The sequence below is a fragment of the Rhinolophus sinicus genome, chromosome 18 (assembly GCF_057876585.1).
Source record: "Rhinolophus sinicus isolate RSI-liver-muscle chromosome 18, RSI-T2T, whole genome shotgun sequence".
Taxonomy (NCBI): domain Eukaryota; kingdom Metazoa; phylum Chordata; class Mammalia; order Chiroptera; family Rhinolophidae; genus Rhinolophus; species Rhinolophus sinicus.
Window position 1 is genome coordinate 68091682 of NC_142518.1, and position 12677 is coordinate 68104358.

Genomic DNA, 12677 nt, shown 5'->3' on the forward strand with positions numbered 1-12677 from the left:
CTCTTTGGAGAAATGTCTCTCCAGGTCCTCTGCCCATTTTTCAATTGGGCTGTTTGTTTTTTTGTTGTTGAGTTGCATGAGTTCCTTGTATATTCTGGATATTAGCCCCCATGTACCAAAATTAATTCAAAATGGATCAAAGACTTAAGCATAAGACCTGACACAATAAACTGCATAGAAGAAAACATAGGTACTAAACTTATGGACCTTGGGTTCAAAGAGCGTTTTATGAATTTGACTCCAAAGGCAATGGAAGTAAAAGCTAAAATAAATGAATGGGACTATATGAAACTTAAAAGCTTCTGCACAGCAGACGAAACCATTGACAAAATAAAGAGGCCACCAACTGAATGGGAGAAGATTTATTCTTTCCTGAGCTTCTTGTTCAGTGAAATACAACCCTCAGTACTTGCTCTGGTAAACAGATGACCTTAGCTTTAATTTCTATGATGTCTTTAAAGGAAAATCATGTTAATTTGGTAAATGATTAAAAAATCAATTAAATATTTCTGAATATACAATGACATCAAAAAATTGTTAAATGAAAATATCAAGTTACAGATATATTTTACCATATGATTACATTTTTAAAAGATATCTGTATAAATGCATAATATGCCCCATAGCATACAATCATACAATGCCAAATATATTCACATATGTCCTGTCTCTCTGTTAAGAAAACTGGTTCATTGCATCCCGATGATGGCACAAGACTTTGTTGCTAAGGCTTGGTCAGATTCAGGTTTGATGGTTGTGGCAAAAATACTTCAAAGATGATGCCTATAATATAGCACATGATGTCTGATTTCTTCCCTTTTTTTGGTATTTATCAATCATTGATGACTATTGTATAGATATCTTATTATGAGTCTTTAAATGATGATATTCAAATTCTATCATGCCTTCTTCATATATTAACCAGAATACACATGCAAAGAGAAATTCTCTTATCAACAAATTGGATAACAAATTGGATAAGAACAGTTTGTATTAAAACAATAGCATTTGATTCTTCCTCTTTATTTACAAATTTTCACAAAAAGTAAGTTGGCTTACTGGCATTCTCCAAATTTCACCAATAGGGCTTCTTTTTGTTGTTGTTGAGTATCATTATGAATTCATACATTTTTACATATTGATGGGCTTCAAACCCCTGTTATAAGATTTTGAGAAACAGAGTGAAAGATTTGGCTTATGCTTGAAAATATCACTCTGCCTGCTGAGTAAAAAGTAGATGGTAAGGGAGCATGGGTGAAAGTAGAGGGACCAGTTGGAAGGCAATATAATACAGGAGATTGATGTTGATGAAACCAAGGGTGGTAGCAATAGAGGTGGTAAGAAGTAGCTGGATTCCGGATATATTTTGAAGGCAGGGTCAAGAGAATTTTCTTATCATTTAGGCGTGGAATATGAGAAAAAGAGAATACTCCAGGCTGACCCCAAGTTTGGGGGACTGAGCATGTAGAATTTATGGGTCAAGTGTTTAATTTCATTTCTAAGTGCCACACAAGCAAAGTACCAAAGGTTGTAAGTAGCAGGACTTTACTGATAGCAGGTCACACAGTAAACATAATTACTTCCCAGAGGACTTAATCCAAGGACTGGTAATAATCAGTACATCATGGAATGGCCAGAAGTAAACAGATTGTTACTCGTAAGTGTGCTCTGAGACAACATGGAACAATTAATGTACAAATGTACAATAAAAAAACCTAGGGAACCTTAAATGCTAAAGCCCAAAGAAAATCTGCTTTCTACCTGTCTAATTGCCTTAATTCTCCCTCCTCCCAAAACCATTAGTATTATCAACTGTTACATTTTTTGGTTGAATGTTGCAAAAGTAACATACCCTTGGTTAATCTACTAATGGTAGAGATAACTGAGACAATTCTATTTCTGTAGATGGAAAAAAAACAAACCATACACGTCTAAATCTTGCCACATTGTGAATTAGGTATGTTGGCAGCAAGTGTAGGGGCTGAACAAGGAAACTCCTAAGAGTGAATTCAGCGTGAAATATAACAAAAATACTTTTATAAGCATACCTGAGACCACAATATCTGATAAAGTAGACTTTACCACACGAAAATTAGTAGAGACAAAGAGGATATTACATAATGGTAAAAGGTTCAATCCACCAGGAAGATATAACAATCTTAAATGTGTAAACATCCAAACAGCAGAGATTCAAAATACAGAAAGCAAAAACTGATGGAACTGAAAGGAGAAATGGCCACATCCACAACTATGTTGGAGCCTCAAAACCCCCTTTTCAGCAAGTTATAGAATTGCTAGAGAGGAAATCATCAAAAATGTAAAAGATCTGAATAATACAATCAATATGATAACAGAATCTATATAACATATACAGAATACTATACCAAACAACAACAGAGTATACATTTCTTTGAAGTTCCCACACATTATTCATTAGGATAAACCATCTCCTGGGACATCAAGCAAACCTCAACAAATTTAAAAGAATTGAAATTATACAGAGTATGTTCTCTGACCATAATGGATTCAGACTATATATCTATAACAGAAGCAAATAGAAAAATATCTAAACAATTGGAAATTGTACTTGACATCTATGATTCCAGTTCATTGTTGACATCTTTGTTATAAAAGAGCAGAGTTTAGAAAGAATTGTCCCCTGAGCTGAAACATATTTCTGGCTGAAAAAAAGAAAGCTCACTCTGAATATTTCAAACAGACCATTGGTGAGAGCAAGGCTGGAAGACTGTTACATTAGTCCCAGCTGACATTAAAGCTTGGACTATGCTAAAAAGGAAAGTACAGCTTGCTAATATTTAATGAAATCAATTTGGTAGCTGACTGTATTTGGAAGGTATGAGAAAGAGTTTGCCTACCACGTTGTGGTGAGGTTATTAGATTAGAGAGGCCTGAAAGAAGGCAAGATTCAGATGCCTTCCTAGTGTATACCCTATGAATGTTCATCTCTGTTTTTTATAAATCCTGTCTCATTTTCTAAATGGTTCCACACAGTTACCTCTTACTTCAAAATTTCTTCTCTGATTATGCCATCCATCAAATAAGACTCTCATATCTAGAGAGGTAGAGGAGTTTGCTTTCTGGGGTTTGTGTGATTGTTCCATTCAGGCAGGTTGACACTTGGCTTGCAGTACCATGATGTTAGGCCAAGAGGTGATACATGCTATGTGACCACTGATGTGTCTTCAAACTTCTATTTTTTGTTCTCAATTTCAAAATACAATGATGGTGGTAGCTTTCCTCAAGGAAAAATAATAGCTGGGATTTTTTTCCAGAATTTTGGCAAGGAGCAACTTCATTATGAACATGGTGAGTATGTGCCTTAGCCTTCCCACCTTCAGAAGGATGATGGAAACATGGTGATGAGAGATTCTCAGACAGTAGAACAGTAGGTGACCAGGCAGCCTGGTTTTCACATAGCAGACCCTGGGACTACACAAGTCTGCATGGTCTTCTTTTTCTTCTCCCACTGTAAAGGTGAAGAGTGAGAGAACTGGAATAATGGTTGAGCATTCCAAATCGTAGCCCTGATATAACTGAGATGAGAGTATATAGAAGACTTTGCAGCATTTCTATACATTTATGAACTCTCACTTCTATGCACTTCCCCACAGCACCCTCTCCTAACTTCCACCCCAACAATAGCAGTGTGAAATCGTGTAAAGAATACCAAGATAGAACTCCAGAAAGACAAATGGAAAACACACAGGATGGGACCCTGGGGAACTGGTTCAAGATCACAGTGAGTAAACTGACAAAATGTAGGGACTGTACAGGGGAGTCAGATCGAGGGGAGTTGTGCTGATCTCATGTAGAGATGCTAAAAACTTTGTTAAGGACAGGAGGAGTTAACATCTGTGATTATCTAAGTGCCGGTTCAGAGATGCAATATAAAGGGAACAGGATCACTGAAGGAAGGTCATGGGAGGTTGTCTAAAGGCAAAGTTAAAAACTACTGCCAAGGAGATGAAGCATCTCCTCACCAGATGTCTGTTTGACTCAAGTTGAGTGTGGGGGTGTAGATTCCCTAAAGTCCTCATCAGAAACACAGGTAGGGTCTTCAATAGGTAGGTTCTCCCTTGGAAATTTATTAAAGGAAGATCATTTTAAGCATCTAAGTTTGATTATTTCAGAGGTAAATGTTGGAATAGAGAGAAATGAAAATTAGAAAATCCATGTCTGACAAAAAAAAGAAAGTTGAAATCATGTCAATGGTCCCACTTTGGAAGTCTTTTAAAGCTCGGTAGAAAGTCAGAATAGAACACAGTGTTGGGTCTGTTCTCCAGCCTTATTTCCATGTTGTCTCTTTTCTCTTCCATCCTTTCTTTTTACCTTTAGATTCCTTATGGGATGAAGTATGACAAGCTATGGCTAATGAATTCAATCCAGAGCCATTGCAGTGTCCCTTTCACTCCAGTGGATGTAAGAGAGGACAGTGAAGCCAGATTAGGGCACACAGGGAAGGGGGAGAGACCTGAGTCAGCAGGGACCATTGGTTTATGTCACTATTGTTGCTTCAATCTCTGTAGTTCCACTATGCAAACAACTGGGCCAGTTTTTTGTCCAGGGAGCTAGCACTTCCTTTGCATTGAAGGATGTCAGCTACAAGATTTGTGATGAGGAGAACCAAAAGGTGTGTGTGGAGAGCATTACCTGTAACTAGTCCAGGGGCAGAAGAACAGACCAAGGGCTGGTCGTCTTCTTTAGAACTGGAGTTCCTAGTGCTTACCCCACCGCTCCTTCCTGCAGATACCTATCTTTGTCAGTACTTCTGCTGTACCCTACTCTGTGTGGGATAAGTTGGAGCCAAAGGAAATGGAGCAGCTAAATGTATTGCAGACTCAAGACATATTGTGTGCCCACACCCAGAGCCACCTCTTCTTCCTCGAGCCCGTGACTTCCCTGTCACCATCATAGCCTCAGGGATTTCTCTCCATGTTCCTCTGCAGCTGACCATGAACAAGCGATATGATCCCTCCAAGAAAGCTCTCGACCATCATAAGCTCCGCTTTGACCCAGGTATGGCTGACAGTAGTAATTCTAGAATAGGTTAAGGCAGAGGGCTGTGCTTAGGAGGGAGATTTAGGGATGGTAATGAGGTAGAGGTTGGTTATGGTCGTGAACTTCCTCAGCTTTCTGATTTTATCCTCTCATCTTCTTGAAGACTTGGTGGGCCTTGATATTGATATAATCCTAAATCAAAGAAACTGCATGGCTGCCACCCTGCAGATCATCGAAAAGAATTTCCTTGAGGTGAGGCCTGGTATTACGGTAGGGCATAGAATAGATGGGGTGGAGGGCAAATTTGTCCCCAAGGACATAATCTTCACTCTAACTCTTCTCCCCCAAAAGCTGTTGTCCTTGAACTTGCGCAACAACAAACTGTACCAGCTGGATGGCCTGTCTGACCTTTTACAGATGGCCCCCACAGTCAAGATCCTGAACCTCTCCAAAAATCAGGTGATAAAAGGGAGCCAGATCAAAGTTGGGTTGGGGGGGGGGGCTCATCAGAATGACGACAGGAGCTAGTGGAAAGCACCTGTGGGAGAGAGAAGCTGTGGGTGGAGCAGTCTGTATGTCTTTCTTTCCCTGGGACTCCTTTTCCAGTTTTTCCCCCTATTTCTCAGCTGAAGTCAGTATGTGAGTTGGACAAGGGGAAAGGCCTGAAGCTCAAAGAGCTGTGGCTGGAAGAAAACCCCTTGTGCAGCACTTTCCCAGACCAGTCCACCTACACAAGGTTGGTGATAACCATTGTCACCCTTCCTGGTGACCTTTGCCCCCTAGGAGCCAAATTACCCCTGACAGTGCCCCTCAGCAGGAAGCAGCAGCTCTGGTCCTCTGGGAAGACCACAGGCCCTGCCCTCTCCTATTTCATTATGTGTGTCTCTCACCTGAGCTTAGAAGTCTCCTTTTCTTCCTCTGATCTGCTTACCTGTTCTCTGGTCTAGGGTCTGGTTCCTCACGCTGCACCCAGTTTTCTCTAGCATGCCCTCCCAAGAGTGTGCTGCAGGAAGCAGGATATCCCTTCCTCACCAGGACCAGGAGAGCCAGCCTTGAGCCAGACGCTAGTGCCCTGCACTGAGAAGGGTCCTCCAGCCTAGGCCTCATGCTGAGACAGGCCTTCCTACTCCAAGCTGAGATGGGGTTTCTCCCCTACTGCTCTGATAGGGGCCTTGTTTCCCGTGCTCCAAAAGGGTTTCCCCTTGAATCCCAGGCTGATATGGGGACTTTCCTGTCCCGTGCTGATGGCCGAGGCCCTTGGTGGCTGCCATCATGACATCTGTTCTTCTGGCCCAATGCCAGGTTCTGGGTCCTTCTTGGGGGATACTGGATTTCCCTGAGTCAGGGGGCCAGAAGTGGGCCACTGCCAGTGAGCACAGGTCCTCCTAAAGGAGCAGTGGAAGGCAAAAGGTGGAGGTCATTGAGGAGACAGAAGGACAGACCTCTCAGGGGCACTGCCCCTCCTTCCCTCCACACATCACATCTTCCTGCCTGGGCCTTCAGAAGAGCCCTGGGTAGCCCAATATGGGTATGATTCCTCAGGCAAGGAACCAGCTAAGACAGACACAGGTGCACAGGGGCCATGAGGAGAGAAGGTGGTTTTTATAAGAGGGGACCACAGACCCTCTACCCCATGCGGAGCTGGGGCCTGACACTTTTCTGTTTGGGGAAGGTCTCCTGCCTCCATGGCTGCTTCATTTCCCATGCCCAGGTCAGACTGAGCTCCCATAGGTGACAAAGTTTCACCCAGAATCTAATGGGCCCCGAGTCCAACAGGTGCATATTTTTCCTTCCTACCTGAGGTCCCAGGATCATCCAGGTGCAGGTGAAGGAAAGTGATGCAGCAGGGAAGCCATGTCCCCTTTCTTCTGTTTTCTACCCTGACCCCCACCCCCATGGCAGAGCTTCTTTCCCTTCCCTTTGCTTTGCTTTCTCTTTCTCCCTTGTCTCTACTCCCCTATGTCTCCCCCATCACTCACCTCCTATATTCACTCCCTTTTTGTCTTCATCCCCCTCCTTTTCCCTCCCTTCTTCCTGCACATTGCCTCAGTCACCCGCCTGCCCCAGCATCCCAGCCCATCCCTTCGGTGTGTCCTGCCCCTGACAGAATGCTGGAGCCCCAGTGAGGTAGCTGAGCCCTAGGCTCCCACCCCATTCCTTCTTCTGTCTGGAGCCTTCAGTGAGGACCTAGAGGAAGGAAGGGAGGCAGAAGGGGGAAGAAGCTCTGGAGCGTGGGATCCAAATGCTGTTCCGTATGCCCTGGAGAAGGGAGTCAGGGCAGTTTAGTTGGAAGCTACCCTGGGGGCAGGAGAGGGAGGGAGAGAGAGGAGAGCAGGAGAGAGGCTTCACAACTCTGAACCACCAATTTTTGGTTTTGGACAGTGCCATCAGGAAATGTTTCCCCAAGTTTTTATGCCTAGTAAGTGCCTACATTCATCATTATCTCTTACTAGCTTTGATGACCTCCACACCTGCCCTCAAGCACTTTGGGTCTTGCCTAGATTACGTGTTTGTATCAGACCCTTATCCACTTTACAGGACATGGGCTCCTGAAAAGGACATGAATATACTCTCTGGAAAAATGTTCATACAAACACACACACACACACACACACACACACGCACACACACACACACATTGCATATAACAGTTGAGACTTCCAGGACCTCATAATGCAGATGCCCACTGTAATCACGTCCATGGAATATCCAGGGTCCTTTCGCACCTGACCTCTGACTCTCACCCTTTCCTGGGCCCATCCTTTTCCTGATCATCCAAGACCGCTTCCCTTGTCTCCGTTGATGACTTTCTCTTCTCTTCTCCAGGATGGCCAGGAGTTACCTCCACCAATTGTAACTGACATTGTAGGCTTAGAGATAATAAAACCTTGTAAGTTGAGAACAGACCAAGCAAGATTTGGGGTGTTGCAAGGCATGCTTTGTCTACCACATTGTTTGAAGGTGTCTTTTGATTCCAGGAAAGCTATAAAGGATCTGAGACTCTGAAGAATCTAGTCTTTCAATTCCTGCTTCAGTAAGTATCCTCTGAGACCACGAGGCAGAGGAAGGCTGGGACAGGAGAAGCTACCCAAGCACAGGTGTTCTCATGGGTCGCGGTGAAGCTTCAAGGCCCCTTGGAGGTCCAAATCACAGTGATAGCCTGTCCCCTTTGTTCCCTCACTGGTATTACTTGATCTATGACTCTGGAGGCTGACAGAGTCTCCTCAGTGCTTATCACAATGAGGCCTGCTTCTCCCTGACCATTCCTTTCAACCCCGAGGACCAAGCCCCGTGAGTATCAGAGCTCAGACTCTGCTCCTAGGCCCAGTGGCTTCCCTGCAGACATAGGCCAACTCTTGAAAACACCCACACTGGCCAGAGTATCACCTGTTTCTCTTTTTCTCATAGAAGCAGCTTGTGCAAATACTTCAAGAATAGCAGAAATATGAAGAAAGTCAAGGATTGTGGTAATTGCATGATGAGAGAAGATCAACATGGGAAGGGGTGTGTGAAGAGGTCAATCATAGTGGCCAAGGGCCCAACCTTCCCTCCTCCTGCCCCCACAGACCTGCGGGTTCAGCTGCTGAAGCACAGAAAGCATGACATTGTTGACTCCCTCAATGCATTGGCCAAAACTCAGCATGACCTTAACTCCTATGTGATAGACCTGTGTGTCCAGACGGTGAGCACTTGCTTCCTCCCTCATACAGACCAAGAAAGTCAGAGGTAGGTAGGAGGCTTAGAAGGATACTGAGAGCCTTAGTAACTGTTCTCCTCTTTCAGGAAATGATGCTCTGTTTTTCTGTCAATGGGATGTTCAAGGAAGGTGAGTGTCTGTAGAGTTCCCTCCCTGGATCCTCCACTATTCCTTTTCTTTTCCCTAACTGGACTTCCTCCCAAACATTCCCAGCTTCGTAAGTTGTTTCCTTTCCTTTCCTTTCTTTTCCTTTCCTTTCCTTTCTTTTCCTTTCCTTTCCTTTCATTTCCTTTTTATTCTTTTCTTCCTTTCCCTTCCCTTCCTTTCTCTTCCCTTCCCTTCTCTTACTTTCCCTTTTTTACGCTTTCCTTCCCTTTCTCCCACCCCCACCTTGCCCCTCAATGGTCCTGGCCTGACATACATTTATGCCTTTCTGCCTCAATGCAGCTCACGCGTCAAAGACACAGCCTATGCAGTTTGAAGCTGCCATCTCAGTTCCTTACTCTATGACCTTGGGTCCATTATCTAACTTTCCAGTTTCCTCATTTGCAAAGTGGGCTGGTAATACCCTTCTCTTGGACTGTTTTAAAAAATGATTCAAGGGAACATGTGTTTGTCAGAGGATCTGACACATGTTAGGGGTCCTATTACTGGGAGTTGATTGTTGCCCTCTCAGTCCTTGAAATGCCCTCCTGAATCCCAGTGAAAATATGTGTGTTTATGGTTCCCATCAAGGTACTGCTAGAATATCAGGTAAGATCCGGACTGGGGAATGCTGCTTGTATGAAAAGTACGTACAACTCTAAGAGGGGTTTGCTATTTGTTGTCATTGAAGTGGAAGTCACGTCTCAAGGGTCTGTATGTGCCTTCACCCGAAACTTCATCTTGACTTCTGGCAGCAATTCCAGGTAAGTGCTGTGTTGTGGGTGCAATATAGGAATGAACGTGCATCCCAGACTAAGTCCAGTGGTGTAGGAATGTGACAATGCAGCCTGGAGGTTTTCTCATTTTGTAAAGCTAACAACAGGTAGACCCAAAGAGAGGTCAATGTTGGTAGTTAAGAGCATGGGCTCTGGAGTCAGAATACCAGACTCTTTTCCTGACCTCTACACTCACAAGCTAGTTAAGTGATCTTGGTCAAGTTATAAGACTTCAGTGACTCACTGTCCTCCTCTAAAAATGGGGATTAAAGCCCATCCCTTGGGCAGCTGTAAAGGGTAAATGCATTAGAGTTAAATCTACAAATCTAGTGAAGATAGTAGACCATCTCTCCAAGGATGGGCTCTGTGGGAGGGGCAGAGCTAGCAGCCAAGGAACCTGGGGGCCAGGCACAGTCGGGGTATGGAAGGAATCTAGTTGCTGAGTGGCAGTGGGAGCAGGATCATTGTTGGGAATATGGGGTTGTCCATTTCTCCTGTTGTCTAAGGGAATGCCAGGACAAAAGAAACCCAGAGCACCTTATCCATTCCAGTACCCTCATCAACCTCCAGCTCCATGCCCAGCCTCTCCGCAGAGCAGCAAGAAATGGTGCCGGTTACCTCCACCCAGTCTGGGATGAACCTCCAACTGTCTCAGAAGTGAGTAGTGGGAGTCTATGGGGATAGGTGGGTGCTAGAAGGGCAAGGGAGAGGGAGTGGATAATGGGAACTTGCAGTTAATTTGTAAAAATAAATTGGATGTGGTGCTTCCAAAAAAAAGTGAGCTCATGAAAAATGTATATTACTTTTATTTTGATGTATGTAAATAATTTTAAAACAATATAATGTTCAGATGACATGAGCTTGCATATATAAAATCATAGGGAAACGACTAAAAAACTATTCGAATTAATAAACAAGTTCAGCTTGATTGCAGGATACAAGATCAATAAACAAAAATTTAAAAAAAATCAATTGTATTTCTCTTTTTTTTAATTTTATTAAATTTATTGAGGTGACAATTGTTAGTAAAATTACATAGATTTCAGGTGTACAATTCTGTATTACATCATCTATAAATCCCATTGTGTGTTCATCACCCAGAGTCAGTTCTCCTTCCATCATCATATATTCGATCCCCCTTACCCTCATCTCCCACCCCCACCCCCCACCCCCCTTACCCTCTGGCAACAATTGTATTTCTATACACTAATAAAGAACAATCAGAAAATGAAATTAAGAAAACAATTTCATTTACATTAGCATCAAAATAGAACATATTTAGAAGCAAATTTAACAACAATGCAAAACGTATACTCTGAAATCTGCAAAACATTGTTGAAGTAAATTTTAGACGACCTAAATAAGTAAAAAGGCATCCCATGTTCCTCAATCAGAAGAATTAAAAGAATTAATATTGTTAAGATGACAATATTTCCCAAATTTATATGCAGATTCAATGCAATCCACATCAAAATCCCAGCTGGTTTCTTTGTAGAAGTTGACAAGTTAATCCAATCCTAAAATTCATAGGAAAATTCAATGGACCCAGAATAGACAAACTAATCTTCAAGAAGAACAAAGTCAGTGGACTTACATTTCCCTGTTTCAAAACTTAGTACAAAGTTACAGCAACCAATGCCATATCATACTGGCTTGAGGATAGATATATAGAACAATGGAACAGAATTAGAATCTACACACACACACACACACACACACACACACACACACACCTCATTTATGGACAATTGATTTTCAACCAGGATGCTAGAAATATTCAATGAACAAAGAATAGTCTTTTCAACAACTGATTCAGGGACAACTGGATACCTGCTCAGAGAAGAATTAATTTGCATGTCTATCTCACACTATATGCAAACATAAATCAAAAGTTAGAGCTAACATTATAAAAAAATCTTAAAAGCAGTTTTAAGCTGAATAGGGGTAAATTCTTTGTGACCTTGAATTATGCAACAGTTTCTGTACAATGCCTAAAGCACAAACAAAAAAGAAAAGTTAAATCAATTGGAGTTCATCAAATTTTAAAACTTTTTGTATCAAATGACACAAACAATAAAGTGAAAAGACAACCCACGGAATCAGAGAAAATATTTGCAAATTGTATAGCTGGTAAAGGATGTGTATCCAGAATACATAAAAAAACTCTTAGAATTCAAAAATGAAAAGGCAAGTAACTCAATTGAAATGGACAAAGATTTCAGTAGACATTTATTAAAAAAAAGGCCAAAACTTACATGAAAAGATACTCAACATCATTAATCATTTGCAAAATGCAAAGCAAAAATAGAATGAGATACTATTTTACACACAATAAGGTGTGTATATATATATATATATATATATATATATATATACATGTATATGTATATATATACACATATATATGTATATATATGTGTATATATACGTATATGTGTATATATATGTGTGTGTATATGTGTATATATATCTGGAGAGAGAGACACAAAAAACTGTATACACAGTTTAAGAAAGGAAAAAATGTATTAAAATTATAATACTCAGTATATAGTCACGTTTGACTTCTGCAATTACAAGAGGTGCTCAAGGTGGTTAACATCAGTGTTTAGACACTTCTAATTATGGCAAACTACTGCTACACAGACAACATCTCTTAAAGTGTGCATACTTTTTTTTGGTTCTCTCTCTCTCTCTCTCTCTTCCCCCCGCCCCGTGTGTGTATGTTTGTGTGTGTCTGTGTGTGTGTGTGTGTGTGTGTGTGTTGGCAACGATATGGAGAAACTGCAACTCTCTGTTGCTCATGGGAATGGAAAATGTTGTATTCACTCTGGAAAAGTTTGGCAGTTCCTCAAACTGTTAAACATGCGTTTACCATATGACCCAGCAATTCTATTTTTGGATATATATATATCAAGAGAATTGAAAACATATGTTCACACAAAAACTTGTATGTGAATATCCATAGCATCATTATTCTTAATAGCCAAAAATGGAAACAACCTAAATGTCTATCAATTTATTAATGGATAAATAAAATGTGG

At 41.7% G+C, this 12677-nt stretch overlaps 1 protein-coding gene across 1 annotated transcript; it reads left to right on the plus strand.

Moving 5' to 3' along the window:
• Window positions 1-705: 705 nt before the first annotated feature.
• On the plus strand, window positions 706-10297 carry LOC148754639 (nuclear RNA export factor 2-like). Its single transcript, XM_088794754.1, is given in 19 exon segments — window positions 706-745; window positions 3633-3760; window positions 4357-4440; window positions 4548-4569; window positions 4572-4651; window positions 4768-4848; window positions 4968-5037; window positions 5183-5271; window positions 5371-5478; window positions 5646-5755; window positions 7402-7438; window positions 7846-7913; window positions 8003-8053; window positions 8203-8310; window positions 8428-8483; window positions 8586-8701; window positions 8803-8845; window positions 9552-9624; window positions 10207-10297. Coding segments are annotated over 19 exon segments (1455 nt in total).
• Window positions 10298-12677: the final 2380 nt, after the last annotated feature.